Source organism: Salvelinus sp. IW2-2015, linkage group LG36 (genome assembly GCF_002910315.2).
Source record: "Salvelinus sp. IW2-2015 linkage group LG36, ASM291031v2, whole genome shotgun sequence".
Lineage (NCBI taxonomy): Eukaryota > Metazoa > Chordata > Actinopteri > Salmoniformes > Salmonidae > Salvelinus > Salvelinus sp. IW2-2015.
This window is the reverse complement of record NC_036875.1, coordinates 6,929,958-6,951,203: the sequence shown is the minus strand read 5'-3', so window position 1 is coordinate 6,951,203 and position 21,246 is coordinate 6,929,958. Positions and strand designations below refer to the sequence as shown.

General features: G+C 42.4%; 1 protein-coding gene across 1 annotated transcript in view; it reads right to left on the bottom strand.

The window, feature by feature from the left end:
• Nucleotides 1–20,919, bottom strand: part of LOC111959384 (ly6/PLAUR domain-containing protein 1) — a 50,141-nt gene extending 29,222 nt beyond the window's left edge. Inside the window, exons 1-2 of the mRNA XM_023980893.2 lie at nt 20,719–20,919; nt 14,481–14,615 (exon numbers count right to left, since the gene is read on the bottom strand). Coding sequence (XP_023836661.1) covers nt 14,481–14,615; nt 20,719–20,767 — 184 coding nt within the window. The 5' untranslated portion in view covers nt 20,768–20,919. The remainder of the gene's footprint in view (nt 1–14,480; nt 14,616–20,718) is intronic.
• Between the last annotated feature and the right edge of the window lie 327 nt (nt 20,920–21,246).

The following is a 21,246-nucleotide window of genomic DNA, read 5'->3' as shown; positions in this document are numbered from 1 at the left end:
AAGAATGCCACAAATTAACTTTTAACAAGGCACACCTGTTAATTGAAATGCATTCCAGGTGACTACCTCATGAAGCTGGTTGAGATAATGCCAAGAGAGTGCAAAGCGGTCAAAGGAAAGGGTTGCTACTCTGAAGAATCTCAAATATAAACAGATTGATTTCTTTAACACTTTTTTTGGTTACTATATGTGTATTTCATTATCTGATGTCTTCACAATATAGCAAAATAGTAAAAAAATAAAAAAAATAACTTGAATGACTGTGTCCAAACTTTAGACTGCTACTGTATAAAAACCAGTTTTTATTTACATTATGGGTATTGTGTGGATTCATGAGGAAAAATACAAATTAGTTCATTTTAGATTAATGCTGTAATCTAACAAAATGTGGAGAAAGTCAAGGGTCTGAATACTTTCCAAATGCAGTATTTAGACAATTGGGTTTTGTTTCAATGTGCTATTTAAAAAAATTATATATTCTTGTACATTGTGGACAATTGTCTGACGATGCTGAAATGCAAGCAATACAAATAAATAATTTGAAATACAACGTTGCAGCTTGATTGTGTGTGTAGGAAATGGAGGGGTGGGATGGTAGAGAAGGCAACAATTTGCAAGCAAAATTTAAATTAGGATGACACTGTAAAATATAATAAGGATTACATTTAAAAAATGACCGAGCTAAAATGGGCCATTTTCTCAACCTAATGTGCTGGGTTTATGTCCCAACACACTGGGTTTTAACCCAGCAATATAGTCCAATATTAACCAGCAGTTTGGTCAAGTGCTCAACCCAAGACACTGGGTTAGAAGCAACCAAAACCCGCTGGTTGAATTAACCTAATGCTGTGTTTGTCCAATATTGACCCACCGCTGGGTTGTCGAAATTAACCAAATTGGGTTAATTGGCCCCTCTCACCTCCCTCCCGAAGGAAGGTCTTCGACAGCTGTGCGGACTAGGGAGGCCAACGAATCCTTCCGTGCGCTCAAGGAACGTTTTACTAACACACCTGTTCTGGCTCACCCTGACCCGTCTCTGCCCTTCATCATGGAGGTGGACGCCTCCGAGGTTGGAGTTGGGCTGTTCTCTCCCAATGCACTGGATCACCGCCTAAACCCCATCCACGCTCCTTCTACTCAAGGAAGCTGTCTAATGCGGAGCGGAATTACGACGTGGTGGATTGTGAGTTGTGGCCGTCGAAGGCGCAGAAAGCATGGCGGCACTGGCTGGATGGTGCTAAACACCCATACATTGTCTGGACGGACCACAGAAACTTGGAGTACATTTGAGCGGCGAAGAGGCTGAACCCGTGTCAGGCCAGGGGCCCTATTCAAATTTTACTTTACCCTCTCCTACCGGCCGGATCAAAGAATGTTAAGGCCGATGCGTTGTCCCAGGTGCATTACACAGGGGATCGGAGAAATTCACACCCATTATTCCCCTGTAACGCATTGTGGCTCCTGTTGTGTGGAATGTGGACATCCGTCGAGCCCTACGACAGGAGCCCTCACCTGACCCTGTCCCAAGTGGCGTATCTACGTGCCCTCTGATGACCGTCTCCTCGCCTGGCACACACAGCACCTGTTCGGGGACCCTGGTATAGCCCATGCTATCGACTGTCTCCCGCCAAGTACTGGTGGCCCACCTTGGCCCGGGATATCCGGTTTGTCACAGACCTTCCCCCTTTGAGGGGCACACCACAATCCTTGTTGTTGTGGATCGGTTTTCTGGCTTTCTACGAAGGACCTGCCCTCCGCCTGCCATGCCGGAAACTGAGCCTGCAGCTTGTGGGGCCGTTCAAAGTCATGAGGAGAGCCAATGAGGTGACGTACAGATTACAGCTCCCTGTCAATTACCGTATCTCACCCTCATTTCATGCATCTCTCAGGCCGGTAGCAGCTGGTCCCTTGGCTAGTGCTGGACCCCATGACGTACGCAGCGTGTTACACTCACGGCCTCGTGGGATCTTCGCCAGTACCTGTCGACTGGAGGGTACGGTCCCGAAGAGTGGTGCTGGGTTCCCGAGCGGGACATCCTGTATCGTCATATTACAAACACCTGTCCAATCCCCGCTATCACTGTATATATACTCCCTCTGCCATTTGTCTTTGTAAATGTTACTTGTTTTCCTGAGAGGGATCTCTCCTACTATGTCCTGAATATTTTATAATACGCACTTTGCATTCGCCCTGTGCGTTTTGTTTATGAAGATATATTTTGAGCACAACAGCTTTGGGTTTCGTCCCGCTTTGATCTATGGTGCTTAAATAAATTCAGTAGTTCTAAACCTGTGACTGCCTTTTGCCTACTTCTTTCCACACCAGTGACACATAGTGCCAACTGTAAAGTTTGGTGGAGGAGGAATAATGATCTGGGGCTGTTTTTCATGGTTCGGGCTAGCCCTTAGTTCCAGTGAAATTAAACTTAACACTACAGCAACTCCGTATTAATGCCCATGATTTCGGAATGAGATGTTAGGATAGCCAGATGCAGCTATCACCAAACTATGCTAGCTAGCTGAAGTCAACTTGGCGAAACAAGATCAGCGCATGCTTTAGCCTTCATAGAATTGAATTAATCATTATGAATAGTAATTCCTTATTTAGATAAACTGCAAAATAAGGTGGGGTATTTCTGCTGAGAAGCTAGTCCGTGCTCTGTCCAGGAGTCTATGATTTCACAATGGCACAAACAGTACAACATTTTCTGAGTGCATAGTAAATTGTATGAACAAAGATGATGTGTGCCTACCAAATACAATAACTATCAACAAGGTGACCTTAGCTTCTGTGCATTACTCTTTACTTGGATCGGATTACAGGACCAACACAAAATGTACACAAGCTTTTCTCACATCATAAGGTATTTTGACCCAAAATGCCTCCTTTTAGGTAAGCCTATAGATTGTTCTGTCAATAATCAGCTATGTCATAATAGCTATCATTTTCATTGAAAACATATTGATTGGAGCAAATCTTTATAAGCACCCCGTTACAGTTTTCTTCTTCTGCTCGGCTGGGGCACGTACTTATCTATGGATACGCGTACCACCTGGAAAGCCTCAAAGCACAAGTGATTCACTGCTATTGCTTGGTATTCAGAGTGTCCTTCAGCCAAATCGAAAGGGAATCATTACACTTATTTGTCTTGTCATCGAGACAAGCACACCGCCTCTCCCAGTTAATATTCACAAGTGACAATAGAATGAACAGATCCCTTAGAATAAACAAGCTGAACAAGTACATACTGTATACACAGCAAATAAGGCAGACTAATGAGAGCATATCACTGGTATGGGTCATAAAACATATGAAACAGTCGTAATTGATGTTACTGCTGCTTACCATTGTACATTAAATCATATTGTATGAATTAAGGAGTTGACATGTTAATGTTCATATGTTATGCTACCTTTACTGCATGTGGAGTACATACATAGCAAGATCTACCAATAAAAAGTCATTAAATGGACCACATCAGTAAACCTGTAGCCTACAGCTCCGAATGGTTGTTCAGGAATTATTACCTTGTTAGTAAGGCAATCAAATTATCTTTCAGTAATGTTGTATACTGTCCAAAAAGAATACATATATGTCCCACTATATGAGCATTCTGTGTTGAACCACAAATAACAAAAATGCCACTCAGACAGAGGCAAGCAGTATCCATCAATTTTACGTTTATGCCTTGATTTCCCATCCTGTTCGTATGATTATACTGAATTATTTACAAGCTATTGTAAAGATGGCTGCCAACATACTGTGTGACAGGTGGCCATTTCTCCTAATTAGAAATTCCAATTAAATTCACTCATGAAGTGGAAAATGTTGAATTCAAATTAGAATTTCAATAATATTCAAGTTATGGAATAGAAGTTATATTTTTTTCCAATTTAAACAAATCTATATTTTTGGAATTCAATTTTTGCACATTTCAGAGTGCATTTCCCAAAATATTGTATTTTTAGCCGTTTGAAGCTGGTGTACAAAACAAGAGACGCAAAAAGAAAACTTAAATACAGGAAACTTAGAAATAGAGCACAGAACATCTTCTCAAGACATACTTTCATGTCTGTAAACAATTGTTGGAAAAATGACTTGTGTCATGCACAAAGTAGATGTCCTTAACCGACTATGTGGAGTGGTTGACATTTGTGGAGTGGTTGAAAAAAAAAGAAGTTTTAATGACTCCAACCTAAATGTATGTAAACTTCCAACTGTCGGTCACACACGCTCACAGTACAGGACCGCCGAGTGCTGAAGCGCATTTTGAGTAAAAATTGTCTGCCCTCGATAGCAACACTCACTACCGAGTTCCAAACTGCCTCTGGAAGCAACGTCAGGACAAGAGCTGTTCATGGGGAGCTTCATGCAATGGGTTTCCATGGCCGTTTCCATGCGCAATGCCAAGTCTTGGCTGGAGTGGTGTAAAGCGCACCGCCATTGTAATCTGGAGCAGTGGAAACGCGTTCTCTGCAGTGATGAATCACTCTTCACCATCTGGCAGTCCGATGGACAAATCTGGGTTTGGCGGATGCCAGGAGAACGCTACCTGCCCCAATGCAGTGTCACACCATCCTTCGCTTTGGTTCCCACCCGCCGGCCAGCTCAGGCATCTCTCACATGCAGAGACCAAAGCCAGGATGCCTACGTCCAGGAGTCACAGCCCCAAGGATTCATCCGTCCGTCCAACTCTCCTACCGCCTCCAGCTTATTTTTCATGAAGGAGGGAGGTCTCCGTCCCTGTATCGATTACCGGACACTGAATAAAGCTACTGTTAAATTCAGTTATCCCCTGCTTCTCATAGCACTGTGCATATGTTCGATCAGTGGGTAAGTACTTTATTAAATTGGATTTACGCAGTGCCTACAACCTGGGAGTGCATCAGAGAGAGGGATGAATAGAAGACCGCCTTCAGCACCAGCACCGGGCACTACGAATACAGAGTAATGCCCTACGGCCTGACAAATACACCCTCTGTGTTTCAATCATTAATTAACGAAGTGTTTAGAGACATGTTGGGTAGCTATGTAGTGGTGTACATAGACAACATCTTGGTGTACTTGACTAAATGCGAGCAACATGTCTCATGTCAGGTCCATTTTGGAGAGGCTGATAGGGCATCACCTGTACGGCAAGGTGGAAAAGTGCCTTTTCTTTCAGCAGTCTCCTTCCTGGTATATCGGATATCCACTGCGGGAGTGGAGATGGAAGAGCAGAGGGTCAGTGCAGTACGGTCTTGGCCTGTTCCATCCAACATCAAGGCGGTGCAGCGCTTCCTTGGTTTTGCCAAATATTTCCGGCATTTCATTAGGGGTTTCAGCACAGTGGTGGCCCCTCTCACCTCCCTCCCGAAGGAAGGTCTTCGACAGCTGTGCGGGACTAGGGAGGCCAACGAATCCTTCCGTGCGCTCAAGGAACGTTTTTACTTACACACCTGTTCTGGCTCACCCTGACCCGTCTCTGCCCTTCATCATGGAGTGGACGCCTCCGAGGTTGGAGTTGGGGCTGTTCTCTCCCAATGCACTGGATCACCGCCTAAACCCCATCCACGCTCCTTCTACTCAAGGAAGCTGTCTAATGCGGAGCGGAATTACGACGTGGTGGATTGTGAGTTGTTGGCCGTCAAGAAGGCGCAGAAAGCATGGCGGCACTGGCTGGATGGTGCTAAACACCCATACATTGTCTGGACGGACCACAGAAACTTGGAGTACATTTGAGCGGCGAAGAGGCTGAACCCGTGTCAGGCCAGGTGGCCCTATTCAAATTTTACTTTACCCTCTCCTACCGGCCGGGATCAAAGAATGTTAAGGCCGATGCGTTGTCCCAGGTGCATTACACAGGGGATCGGAGAAATTCACACCCATTATTCCCCTGTAACGCATTGTGGCTCCTGTTGTGTGGAATGTGGACATCCGTCGAGCCCTACGACAGGAGCCCTCACCTGACCACTGTCCCAAGTGGCTATCTACGTGCCCTCTGATGACCGTCTCCTCGCCTGGGCACACACAGCACCTGTGTCGGGGACCCTGGTATAGCCCATGCTATCGACTGTCTCTCCGCCAAGTACTGGTGGCCCACCTTGGCCCGGATATCCGGGGGTTTTTTGGTTTTCCACCAAAAAGGGGGGAAAACCTTTTCCCCCCCCCCTTTTTTTGGGGGAAAAGGGGGGGGGGCCAAAACCCAACCCAACAATCCCCCTTTTTGTTGTGATCGGTTTTTCTGGCTTTCTACGAAGGACAAACCTGCCCCCGCCTGCCATGCCGAAACTAAGCCTGCAGCTTGTGGGGCCGTTCAAAGTCATGAGGAGAGCCAATGAGGTGACGTACAGATTACAGCTCCCTGTCAATTACCGTATCTCACCCTCATTTCATGCATCTCTCAGGCCGGTAGCAGCTGGTCCCTTGGCTAGTGCTGGACCCCATGACGTACGCAGCGTGTTGCACTCACGGCCTCGTGGGGATCTTCGCCAGTACCTGGTCGACTGGGAGGGGTACGGTCCCGAAGAGTGGTGCTGGGTTCCCGAGCGGGACATCCTGMATCGTCATATTACAAACACCTGGTTCCAATCCCCGCTATCACTGTATATATACTCCCTCTGCCATTTGTCTTTGTAAATGTTACTTGTTTTCCTGAGAGGYATCTCTCCTACTATGTCCTGAATATTTTATAATACGCACTTTGCATTCGCCCTGTGCGTTTTTGTTTATGAAGATATATTTTGAGCACAACAGCGTTTGGGTTTCGTCCCGCTTTGATCTATGGTGCTTAAATAAATTCAGTAGTTCTAAACCTGTGACTGCCTTTTGCCTACTTCTTTCCACACCAGTGACACATAGTGCCAACTGTAAAGTTTGGTGGAGGAGGAATAATGATCTGGGGCTGTTTTTCATGGTTCGGGCTAGGCCCCTTAGTTCCAGTGAAATTAAACTTAACACTACAGCAACTRCGTATTAATGCCCATGATTTCGGAATGAGATGTTAGGATAGCCAGATGCAGCTATCACCAAACTATGCTAGCTAGCTGAAGTCAACTTGGCGAAACAAGATCAGCGCATGCTTTAGCCTTCATAGAATTGAATTAATCATTATGAATAGTAATTCCTTATTTAGATAAACTGCAAAATAAGGTGGGGTATTTCTGCTGAGAAGCTAGTCCGTGCTCTGTCCAGGAGTCTATGATTTCACAATGGCACAAACAGTACAACATTTTCTGAGTGCATAGTAAATTGTATGAACAAAGATGATGTGTGCCTACCCAAATACATAACTATCAACAAGGTGACCTTAGCTTCTGTGCATTACTCTTTACTTGGATCGGATTACAGGACCAACACAAAATGTACACAAGCTTTTCTCACATCATAAGGTATTTTGACCCAAAATGCCTCCTTTTAGGTAAGCCTATAGATTGTTCTGTCAATAATCAGCTATGTCATAATAGCTATCATTTTCATTGAAAACATATTGATTGGAGCAAATCTTTATAAGCACCCCCGTTACATGTTTTCTTTCTTCTGCTCGGCTGGTGGCACGGTACTTATCTATGGATACCGGTACCACCTGGAAAGCCTCAAAGCACAAGTGATTCACTGCTATTGCTTGGTATTCAGATGGTCCTTCAGCCAAATCGAAAGGGAATCATTACACTTATTTGTCTTGTCATCGAGACAAGCACACCGCCTCTCCCAGTTAATATTCACAAGTGACAATAGAATGAACAGATCCCTTAGAATAAACAAGCTGAACAAGTGACATACTGTATACACAGCAAATAAGGCAGACTAATTGTAAGCATATCACTGGTATGTGGGTCATAAAACATATGAAACAGTCGTAATTGATGTTACTGCTGCTTACCATGTACATTAAATCATATTGTATGAATTAAGGAGTTGACATGTTAATGTTCATATGTTATGCTACCTTTACTGCATGTGGAGTACATACATAGCAAGATCTACCAAATAAAAAGTCATTAAATGGACCACATCAGTAAACCTGTAGCCTACAGCTCCGAATGGTTGTCAGGAATTATTACCTTGTTAGTAAGGCAATCAAATTATCTTTCAGTAATGTTGTATACTGTCCAAAAAGAATACATATATGTCCCACTATATGAGCATTCTGTGTTGAACCACAAATAACAAAAATGCCCACTCAGACAGAGGCAAGCAGTATCCATCAATTTTACGTTTATGCCTTGATTTCCCATCCTGTTCGTATGATTATACTGAATTATTTACAAGCTATTGTAAAGATGGCTGCCAACATACTGTGTGACAGGTGGCCATTTCTCCTAATTAGAAATTCCAATTAAATTCACTCATGAAGTGGAAAATGTTGAATTCAAATTAGAATTTCAATAATATTCAAGTTATGGAATAGAAGTTATATTTTTTTCCAATTTAAACAAATCTATATTTTTGGAATTCAATTTTTGCACATTTCAGAGTGCATTTCCCAAAATATTGTATTTTTAGCCGTTTGAAGCTGGTGTACAAAACCAAGAGACGCAAAAAGAAAACTTAAATACAGGAAACTTAGAAATAGAGCACAGAACATCTTCTAAGACATACTTTCAATGAGAATGACAGAACTATAACTCACATTTCTATGTGAATTTGGTCGGGTCGCCCAAAAAGTGACATATTGCAGCTTTAATGGAGTGAATGCACTTGGTATCAAAAATGTCCAGTATAGCTATGCTGTCTGAACAGTGACATGATCAGCCTGAAAGCCTGAGGGAATTTAATTTGAATTTGTGAAATTGTTGGGCATAATATTGAATTGGGAATTTAATTATTGGAATTTACCTAACAATGGAATTTAATTACTGAGACTGACCTGGAACTTGAATTGAATTAAATGGAGCAGGAATTGAATTAATGGAATCAACCCTGGTGGCCATATTATACATTCTTAATGACAGACCATCTACGCAGGGGAGAGGCAATTTATCAGCCACTGGAGTCCTCTAGTAGTCCACGCTTGTTTGGCTGAAGCGCTCCACAAAAGAGCAAGCAGCCATTGAAATGAACTGCAACCAAGCAGAGACAAGCAATCATCAACCCAGCCAGGAGAGTTGAGAAAGCACTCCAGGCCAAGTGAAGCAGTCGCACACCCTGTCATTTCTCAAGACCTAATCAGAGGTGGGTAAGGAGGGGGCATGGCTGAATATGACCATCCTTTGAATATGAAGTGTTGATTTTTTTCCTCAGATGGATTTTCTTCATAGATGGCTCTTTTGGGCGATGTTCATAGAAACTCCAATATTCTACCATCAGCCACTTGGCTGAGAATAATTGGGATTGTTCATGGAAGTAGACAGATTGAGTACCTGGCTTGGGATCTAGTCCTTAATCTATGCTAGAACACACATACTTCAGACACTTCCATCTTTCTAGGAAGCTCTTTCTAGGAAGCTCTTTCTAGGAAGCTCTTTCTAGGAAGCCAATGAAATACTGAAGCTAAGTTAACTTACCTAACTCAAACAGACTGATTGTGGGTTTTCATTAAATGTTGTCCCAGAGAGTCCTACAAAATTGGAAATGTATGCGTTACATTTCAAACAGTGATAAGGCTTAAACTGGTCAGAGGAATTCCCCAAACCTTGTGGCACAGCGGAGCCGATAATGATAAAAGCATAAATGTACATGAGCATTCATGTGGACATTTTCTTATTAAAAAGAGCTGTCGACTCCGCAGTACAATGTTCATGTCCTTTGGATCATATAGATGTAGGATCTTAATTTGAGCCAGTTTGCTACAGCAGGAAAATAATCCTGCAGCAACAGCAAATGTGAATTATGTAGATTATAATTAATAATGGACATTTTCAGTAGGGGTTAACACATTTTTCATTAGGGCAAATCAAGTCTGACATTTTCAGCACCAAAAAGAGTGATCAAATTAAGATCCTACATCTGTACATTCAAAGACAGGCGCTTATTGATTTTGTTCGTCTGGAGGGGAAAATGCCCCCTAACAAAATTACCCAATTTCAAGGAGTGTGATAACAAAGCAGACCCAGGGCTAAGAAACGGATGATGACAGACCAAACACCAGGGAGAAACAAACAACCCAAAAGAACAACATACCATACGAAAGATAACAGCAACAAAAATTGTGTTGGAGTCATCTTAGAATCTGGTTTAGGTCTTATATTATAGTACTATTTCATTTATTTTTCTCTATTTAATAGGTTCTTACTTCTTCTCCCACCCCTTTTCCTTTATTTTGTTATGTGGCTGAGGAGGAAGGAAACCACTCAGGGATTTCACCATGATGCTAATGGAGACTTTAAAAACAGTTAAGAGTTTAATGACTGATAGGAAAAAACTGAGGATGGATAGACAACATAGTTACTCAATCATAATAACCTTTATTGACAGAGTGAAAAGGACGTTTTTACAGAATAAGAATATTCCAGAACATAGAACTGCACAAAATGTGGCAAAGCAATTCACTTTTTGTCCTGAATACAAAGTGTTGTATTGGATTAGCCCCAAACATATTACTTAGTATCACTCTCCATATTTTCAGCATAGTGGTGGCTGCATCATGTGCCTGGTATGCTTGTAATCGTTAAGGACTGAGGAGTTTTTCAGGATAAAAAAAAAGAAAAACGCAATAGAGCTTAGCACATGCAAAATCCCAGAGGAAAACCTGGGATAAGAATTTACCTTTCAGCAGGACAATAACCTAAAACAAAATGCCAAATCTACACTGGAGTTGCTTACCAAGAAAACAGTGTTCCTGATTGGCAGAGTTAGTTTTGACTTAAATCTGCTTAAAAACCTATGGCAAGACTTGAAAATGGCTGTCTAGAAATGATCAACAACAAACTTGACAGAAATTTAAAAAGAACAATGTGCAAATATTGTACATTCCAGGTGTGCAAAGCTCTTAGAAACTTACCCAGAAAGACAGCTGTAATTGTTGCCAAAGGTGATTCTAACATGTATTGACTCAGGGGTGTGAATACGTATGTAAATTAGATGTTTCTGCATTTCATTTTCAATACATTTGCTAAAAATTCTACATTGTCATTATAGGGTATTGTGTGTAGATGGGTGAAAAAAGAACATTCAACCCATTTTGAATTTAGGCTGTAATACAACAAAATGTGGAATAAGTCAAGGGGTATGAATACTTTCTGAAGGCACTGTAACTGTTATTGAATTTCCACATGGGTCGGGGATTTGACATTTTATCAAAGCCTACTAGATGACAAGCAGCACTTAATTAACCAAGACAAAATCATTTATAAACGGACTTTTCCTTGGATAACATAGTTACAGTACATCCCCTTATTTTATAGGATACTTTTAAAATGTGCCATTAGAGGCCATGAAATTCAATACTCAATTTAGGTCAAAAGAGATTAGTGTCACACCCTGATCTGTTTCACCTGTCTTGTGCATGTCTCCACCCCCCTCCAGGTGTCGCCCAGCTTCCCCATTATCCCCTGTGTATTTATACCTGTGTTCTCTGTCTGTTGCCAGTCCGTCTTGTCAAGCATACCAGTAAGTTTTTCTTACTCCTGTTTTCTAGTTATCCTGGTTTTGATCATTCTGCCTGCCCTGACCCTGCCGTTCTGTACCTTTTGACACTGCCCTTGATTACTGACCTCTGCCTTCCCTGACCCTACCTGCCACTCTGTATCTTACGGACTCTTACGGACTCTGCCTGCCCCGTTTTATAATAAACGTTGGTTATTCGAACTGTCTGCATCTGGGTCTTATCCTGAGTCGTGATAGTACGAACTGTCCATGGCGGACCCAGCAAACTCGGACCCGCTCCACAACGCCATCTCCTCCCAAGGAGCCACCATTGGAAGGCACGAGGAGTTGCTTCGTTGTCTTATGGAAGGTTTCCAGACCTTGGCAGTATGCCATGACCGCGCATTGAATACATTGCTGGAGCAATTCTGTGGGTTGTCGGTTAGGCAGTCTACCACGACTGTAACCTCCCAGCCCCTCAGTAACCCAGCTGTCAGCAGCGCGTACCGTAACATGGTTCCGTTTTAACTTCAAATATTTTTACTTGAAAGAATTCCCCCCCCCCCCCAAGGTTTATAATACTCAGTCAAAGCATTGGAACCACCTGATGCACAAATGAGGTGTTCCAGTTGCAACAGCTACGCAAAAAACGGAAACTGAGCGCCAAGCACGCCCCCATTCACATTGACGGGGCTGTAATGGAGCGGAAGCTTCAAGCTGCTAAATAGTTAGGTCGCTAACTTTTTATTTTTTGTCAGCACAACCTAACAGCTAGACTTGTTTACAATGTACCACATCTCTGGTGAGCACAAGGGGAAAATATTTGATTGTTTAGAAAAGAGATGCGTCAGCTAAGCTAATAGCACATTCATTCTTTATGATGGCAGCCACATTTGTTTATGTTGGACTTGGCGAACACTCGCTAATCCCAGAATTCACTTTAAGACGCAAATAAAAAGTCAAAAGATCAGCATAATACAAATCTTCAATGTACTTGTTACAGTGTATTCAAGAACCAGAGCACATGACTTGACAAGTCATCTAACACTGACAAATCACAAAGCAAATAAAACTTTACCTCGGAACATCAGAACAAATACAAGCCTACTGCCTAACCGTAGCGCAAAAGCTAAAACAGGGATGAAACCATTTTAGGGGGGATTCATTTCATATGTGGGGGGTGTTCAAGTCCATGGGGGAAAGTATTGTGGAGGGATATGATGCAGGAAATATTACTATGATAAATCCTCTATCAATAAATGAGGGGCAAACACAGGGGAAGTTTATATGGTAAATAAAATAGAGGGTCTAAGCTGGTAACTCTCAGGTGCCAAAGTTAGCCTGATGCTGCGTTCAGAACTGGGAACTTGGAATCTGACTTCAAGACAACTGGGAAATCTGAAAAACTAGCTCCGACTGGGAAAAGTTGTATTGAACGGTCATCCAACACGGGCCTCTATCTAGAGCTCCGACTTTCCGACCTGAAGATCACTGACGTCACGATTTGACCTAGTATTTTTCCCAGTTGTCTTGAAAGCACCATATGTCAGTCGAGTGAACTATCCCTTGTTATAACATCTTTGGTCTGACCGATGCTTACGTGACAACCAGAATGCATTGTATAATGTCAACAAACATGGCGCCACACATAGCTGGCAAATAGCTTAGCATTAGCTCATCATAATCAGTACAACTTTCAAAAAAGTATCACAACACACACGTGTCCATTACAATCTATGCAAGAATTGGAATGCATGACTTGTCACCAGTACTTGAAAACACATGAATTAAACAGCAAATACATTATGATCCATACATACACTTGGTGTGCTACTGTAGAAACGACAACATGATACACAGAAAATAAGCCCCTTACTTTGATAGAACCACACGGTCAAAGTCCAGTTTCTAAGGAAAACAATGAAGGAAATGTGGGCGCCATCCAGAAAATGTGCCGGTGGAAAAAGTTTGTGCAAGGCCTGTTTTGACTGGAGATGCACATTGTCTTCATACTTGATCTTTGGAAACACTGGGGAAGTGATTGGGCTATCGTTGAAGAGAGAAGTTTGTCCGGCTCAGTAAAGCATCAAATAAATGGTCCGCAACAGTGAAATGGGCTACTTGTTATGTGAATTAATGAGGCGGAACACACCTCAATTCAAACTGTTAGAAAATTATTTGAAATTGACAAGTTGAAACATAGATAATTAGCAGGCAGCGTACCTTGGTTTGAGGGCAGTGCGGGTCAATTGTCCTATTGTATAACAATCACATTTTGGAACAGTGAGTGCATTGACATCACGCACATATAAACAAAAAATAACTAGCGTTGGGGCGACCGTTAGAGTAATTTGGAACTCACACGTGAAAAGGTTAAACATGATTTCCCTTCTACTCACTACTTAGTTTTCGTGAATGTTTCTTTGTTCAAAGCTATAAAAACACACAAATTAAAGAATACAAAGGGTATGTTTATTAGTTGAGATTACAACTCTGACTTGGCCATAATGGCTCTGATGAATGTTTTAATATTATAATTTCACATTCATCACAGTCATTATGGTTAACTGACTATGATTTTGAATGCTGACTTAATGCTGCACTGCAATCATTTCGCCTTTCATCAAAACCATTGACTAACCGTGGGCTAATTCAAACTCTGCTGATCCTGGGTCTGTGATCCCAGTAGACGATATAAGTTGGCTATCTAGCAGCAGGTGGATAGGTTGAGGCCGGACAGTCCATGTTCATTTGGATCCATTCATTTCTTATTCAAGACAGAGCGTATATCCACCTATTTATGTATAATTTTTGTACACGTTACAGATAGAAGGCACCTTGCAGAAAGATCAACACATTCGTCAGCAAGAACAAACCACCAAAACAACTCTTTCTCAGCAAGGGAAGACCTATTGTATGTTCCTCACAGAGTAGAAGGGTTTAAGTCAAGTAAATTCATATCACATTTGGCTTACCGTCTTCTGTCACTAATACCTCCTTCTGGCACATGTCCTGAACGTTGACAGTGCAGTTGACGATGAACTCAGGTGTGGAGCAGTCATTTTGAGTGACCTCTTCACACTGATAACACTGGATCTGCAGAGCCAGCCCTACAACATACAGGAGGAACACAGGTTGTCATTCCAAATCTGTTCTTAATGGACTTACCTGCATGAATTGCAAAGTACAATACAAAAGTATCAAGTGAGACACTGGTATACCCATTGTTACATTRCCGAGCAAGAAAACCAAAAAATGTCACTCAAACAGATGAATGAACTAAAAGTCAGTGGACCAACAACCAAAACGAAACAGATGGGGGTTTAGAAGGAGATCTGAAAGACACTCATGGGGTGTCCACTGACAGTTGACTAGCAACAACAACTGGACCCTAAAATAAAATTTAAAAAAAGAGACCCACCATGAGCACCCACTAAATTTGCCCAAGATGAGGTAAACAAAAGAAAAGCCCAGGCCAAACTTAAAGACAAGAAGCAAACCAAAAAGGTAGAGCAAAACTAAATCAGAGAAATCAGATAACAGATTGTTTGTCTAGGAATCTAAATAGGGAGCGCCAACTAAAGGTTAACCCACCGAATCTATCAAGATACCTGGAGTACTGGGCCAGCCACTCTTAAAAAGCACCTGGGCCAGCACAGATGAAACACCTTCCTACTAACGAGATGGACAAGCCAGCACCGGTGTAACACATACTGACTAGAGAGGTGACACTAATCGGTGTGCAGTACGTGCTAAAGTCCAACCTCAAAACATAATTGGAAAAACCAAAGCCTGTTACGCCATGGACAGTGTACAGTATATTTCAGAGGACATATGGCATGGTAATACTATCAAACAGTTCACAAATATATGTGTTGACATGTCCAAACTCTACTACACACTTAGAAAAAAGGGTTCCAAAAAAGGTTATTCGGCTGTACCCATAAGATAACCCTTTTTGGTTCCAGGTAGAACTATTTTGGGTTCCATGTAGAACCCTCTGGGTAAAGGGCTCTACATCAAATCAAAATGTATTTGTCACATGCGCTGAATACAACAGGTGTAGACATTACAGTGAAATGCTTACTTACAAGCCCTTAACCAACAATGCTTTAAGTTAAGAAACATGTTTTAAGTGCTCAGTTAAAAATACATAAATTTAAAAATAAATTTAAAAAAAGTAACAAATAATTAAACAGCAGAAGTAAAATGACAAGCAAGGCTATATAGAGGGGGTACCGGTACAGAGTCAATGTGCGGGGGCACCGGTTAGTTGAGGTAATATGTACATGTAGGTAGAGATAAAGTGACTATACATAGATTATAAACAGAGAGTAGCAGCAGCGTAAAGAGGGGTCTGGGTAGCACTTTGATCAGTGGTTCAGGAGTCTTATGGCTTGGGGGGGGTAGAAGCGATTAAGAAGCATTTTGGACCTAGACTTGGCGCTCCGGTACCGCTTGCCGTGCGGTAGTAGAGAGAACAGTCCATGACTAGGGTGGCTGGAGTCTGACAATTTTTAGGGCCTTCCTCTGACATCGCCTGGTATAGAGGTCCTGGATGGCAGGAAGCTTGGCCCCCGTGAGGTACTGGGTCTATCGAACTACCCTCTGTAGTGTCTTGCGGTCGGAGGCCGAGCAGTTGCCATACCAGGCAGTGATGCAACCAGTCAGGTTGCTCTCGATGGTGCAGCTGTAGAACCTTTTGAAGATCTGAGGACCCATGCCAAATCTTTTCAGTCTCCTGAGGGGGAATAGGCTTTGTCTTGCCATTTCTTCTTGACTGTCTTAGTGTGTTTGGACCATGACAGTTTGCTGGTGATGTGGACACCAAGGAACTTGAAGCTCTCAACCTGTTCCACTACAGCCCCGTCGATGAGAATGACGCATGCTCAGTCCTCCTTTTCCTGTGGTCCACAATCATCTCCTTTGTCTTGATCACGTTGAGGGAGAGGTTGTTGTCCTGGCACCACACAACCAGGTCTCTGACCTCCTCCCTATAGGCTGTCTCATCATTGTCGGTGATCAGGCCTACAACTGTTGTGTCATCGGCAAACTTGACGATGGTGTTGGAGTCGTGCCTGGCCATGCAGTCATGAGTGAACAGGCAGTACAGGAGGAGACTGAGCACGCACCCCTGAGGGGCTCCTGTGTTGTGGATGAGCATGGCGGATGCGTTGTTCCCTACCCTTACCACCTGGGGGCGGCCCGTCATGAAGTCCAGGATCCTGTTTCAGAGCGACGTGTTTAGTCCCAGGGTCCTTAGCTTAGTGATGAGCTTTGAGGGCACTTTGGTGTTGAGTACATGTCCTGGTAATCCGTCTGGCCCTGTGTTCTTGTGAATGTTGACCTGTTTAAACGGCTTACTCACATTGGCTACGGAGAGCGTGATCACACAGTCGTCTGGAACAGCTGGTGCTGTCATACAAGTTTCAGTGCTACTTGCCTCAAAGCGAGCATAGAAGTCATTTAGCTTGTCTGGCAGGTTCGTGTCACTGGGCAGCTTGTGGCTGTGCTTCACTTTGTAGTCTGTAATAGTTTGCCCTGCCACATCCGACGAGCGTCAGAGTCGGTGTAGTACGATTCAATCTTAGTCCTGTATGCCTGTTTGATGGTTCGTCGGAGGGCATAGCGGGATTTCTTATAGGCTTCTGGATTTGAGTCCCGCTCCTTGAAAGCGGCAGCTCTACCCTTTAACTCAGTGCGGATGTTGCCTGTAATCCATGGCTTCTGGTTGGGGTATGTATGTACGGTCACTATGGGGATGACGTCATCGATGCACGTATTGATGAAGCCAGTGACAGATATGATGTACTCCTCAATGCCATCGGAAGAATCCCGGAACATATTCCAGTCTGTGCTAGCAAAACAGTCCTGTAGCTTAGCATCTGATTAATCTGACCACTTTCTTATTGACCGAGTCACTGGTGCATCCTGCTTAAGTTTTTGCTTGAAAGCAGGAATCAGGAGGATATAATTGTGGTCAGATTTGCCAAATGGAGGGCAGGGGAGAGCTTTGTACACGGTTTCTGTGTGGAGTAAAGCTGGTCTAGAATTTTTTCCCTCTAGTTGCACATTTAACAAGCTGATAGAAATTAAGTAAAACTGATTTATTTCCCTGCATTAATGTCCCCAACCACTAGGAGTGCCACCTCTGGATTAGCGTTTTCCTGTTTGCTTATGGCCGTATACAGCTCATTGAGTGTGGTCTTAGTGCCAGCATTGGTCTGCGGTGGTATATAGACAGCTACGAAAAATACAGATGCAAACTCTCTTGGTAAATAGTGTGGTCTACAGATTATCATGATACTCTACCTCAGGCGAACAACCCCTCGAGACTTCCTTAGATTTCATGCAACAGCAAACAAATAAACATAAGACCGCCACCCCTTGTCTTACCAGCCGCTGTTCTATCCTGACGAAAAAGCTTAAAACCCGCCAGCTGTATGTTAATCATGTTGTCGTTCAGCCACGACTCGGTGAAACATAAGATAACAGTTTTTAATGTCCCGTTGGTAGGATAAACGTGCTCGTAGTTTGTCTATTTTATTATCGATTGATTGTACATTGGCTAATAAGACCGATGGTAAAGGCAAATTACCCTCTCTGCGACGGATCCTTACAAGGCACCCGGACCGTCGTCCACGATATCTTCATCTTTTCCTCCTGCAAATGACTGGGATGAGAGCCTTGTCGGGTGTCTGGTGTAAATCCCTCCGGTCAGACTCGTTGAATAATTACTCCAGTACAGGATGAGTAATCGCTGCCCTGATATCAAGAAGCTCTTTTTGGTCATAAGACATGGTGGCAGAAACATTATGTTCAAAATAAGTTACAAATAACGCTAAAAAAAACAAACATACACAATAGCACAATTGGTTACGGGATTGTAAAACGGCAGCCATCTCCTTCGGCGCCATTAAATACCAGAACCCATTAAACAGGGTTCTAATTGGAACCAAAACGGGTTCTAATTGGAACCAAAAGGGGTTCTAATTGGAACAAAAATGGGTTCTAATTGGAACAAAAAGGGGTTCTAACTTGAACCAAAAAGGGTTCTTCAAAGGGTTCTTCTATGGGAACAGCAGAAGAACCCTTTTAGGTGAATCATGTAGGCATACCTTTTCATAATATGATTCATAGCTGATGAAGAAAATAAGGGACAATCTTATTGATGAACACTGGTGGAAAAAGTATCCAACTGTCATACTTGAGTAAAAGTACAGATACCTTAATAGAAAATGACTCAAGTAAAAGTCACCCAGAAAAATTCTACTTGAGTAAAAGTCTAAAAGTATTTGGTTTAAAATATACTTATGTATCAAAAGTAAAAGTATTAATCATTTCAAATTCCTTATATTAAGCAAACCAGATGGCACCATTTTTTTTATTTATGGAAAGCAACGGGCACACTAACATTTAGACATAATTTACAAACAAAGCATGTGTTCAGGCAATACGGAACCAGGGATGTTCGGTTGATAAGTGCTTCCTGTCCAGCCAGGCATTCAAAATGTAACAAGTACTTTTGGGTGTCATGGAAAATGTAAAAAGTACAATATTTTCTTAAGTCATGTACATTTAAGTCAATTAGCAGATGCTCTTATCCAAAGCGACTTACAAATTGGAAAGTTCATACATATTCATCCTGGTCCCCCGTGGGGAATGAACCCACAACCTTGGCGTTGCAAGCGCCATGCTCTACCAACTGAGCCACACGGGACCACGTAGTGAAGTAAAAGTAGTCAAAAATATAAATATTTAAGTAAAGTACAGGTACCCAAAAAACAAAAAAGTAGTACTTAAGTATTTTTACACCACTGTTGATGAATAGATAATGGTGATAATGTGCAAGTGGCTTATTAGAGTTTACCAGATTGCTGAATTACCTAACTGTAGCTGCAATTACTGTGGTTAAGTCATGTAATCATAAAGTATGTGTTGTAATTCACCAAAACCATATACCTTGACACTGGCAGACATGGAAAGAAACATTTACCTGATGCACTGTGCATGTTGAAGAATGTGCTCCCCTGACAGATCATCAGATATTACGACATGGTAGATTTTTAAAATTTTCTTCACGAGAGTAAGAAAGCCCTGTCAGACCTTATTCAACTTGAAAATGTACCTGAATAAAATCTAAACGCAGACTATTCACTTCCTACCAACTACGACACAGCAAGCAACTAAATCCATCAACAGTTGAGTAGTGACTCAAAGAAAGAAAACAAGAATGACTGCACAATCAGTACTGCTCTGTTCCTTGGGTGCCGAAGACGTGGATGTTGATTAAGGCAGCCCCACGCAACTCTCTGATTAAGAGGGGTTGGGTTAAATGCGCAAGACATATTTCAGTTGAATGCATTCAGTTGTACAACTGTCTAGGTATCCCCCTTTCCATCATCCAGTGTGCAACAGTAGCCAATACCTAATCCAAATGTCACACATATTCTGGAGTTATGCTTGGGTAAACATACATTTTTAAAAACTTTTAGTAAATGGCAGACAGTAGGCAAAATGTAATGTTTGATTTCTCCACTAAAATCAGTCAAACCAGCTTCCAGGGATAAATCTAACAACATTATTGCCAGGCAGACAGAACTATTTCATATGTAGCACAGCGCAGTTCTATTAGCATTAGGCTCCTTCTGTATTTGTGAGCAAAACACATTCATATGTRGAACTACCCATAATCTATTCTCAAACAAAACAAAAACAGATATACCGTAATGTAAACATCAATACACACCACGTTCAATCTACGGGTAGCTTACCCTTATTTGTGAAACATTTTCAAACAATGTTTCCATCTGAAATCAAGCCTGTCTGGTTCTCTTCACATCCACAAGCTGGTGTGAAAAAATATTTTGCGTTCATACGTCAACCGTTCCAAACCGTGCGTAAAGACGCATTAGGAAATGTCACAAAATAGTACCGACAAGTTTGCTATTATAACGGTTTCAACGGAATACCCCCAAATGTTTTCCCATTAACAAATAACCAAGGATCATTGCCTGCCCTGCATGGTAGCCTACTGGCCATCAATTACCCACCCTGAGCTTCTCTTCCTCTCCAAATATTGTTAGATCGTTTTAAACAAACAATTAGTACATTGATGTTATTACAAATAATTTAGGTAGGCTAGCTATTGTGTTCCAAAACTGCAAGAGACGCGCTTGGCATTACAATTAACACATCCCGGGGGTAACATACCTGACTTGAGCATAAACCAGAACAAACTTGTGTAAGTAAGAGCCCGCATTCTCTCGCTGGTGTCACTTGGTAAGGAAACATTAGACCCGGCAAAGTTGAGAGGAGCTCAGAGTTAGAGTTCATACATGGATCCGACGAACGTCCACGGTAGCCTCCTATACACGTCCAGCGCTGGAAACCTCTGATTTTAAGGGGACACACTCTTTTCACTCCATTTCATGCGGTGCCGCACGTCACGATGGGCGTGGGTTTCAAAGTGCAAGGACTGTCCGATGCGCGTCCACGTTCAACCGAGAATCCTCTGACTTGGCGGTCATTCCTAACTTCTTCACCGACATCATTATGGTGGGTTTATGCTTTATAGTTTACTGTTGCACTGTTAATATTATTACACAATTCAGCTTTATTTGAACTAACGATAGCTACCAAGTGGCTGGACCCGTTTTCCCAAAAGTGAACGATGTGTAACATCAAGTTTTGCATGGGAGCCAACCAACAACGTCAATGCTGCTATCAAGCCAATCTACT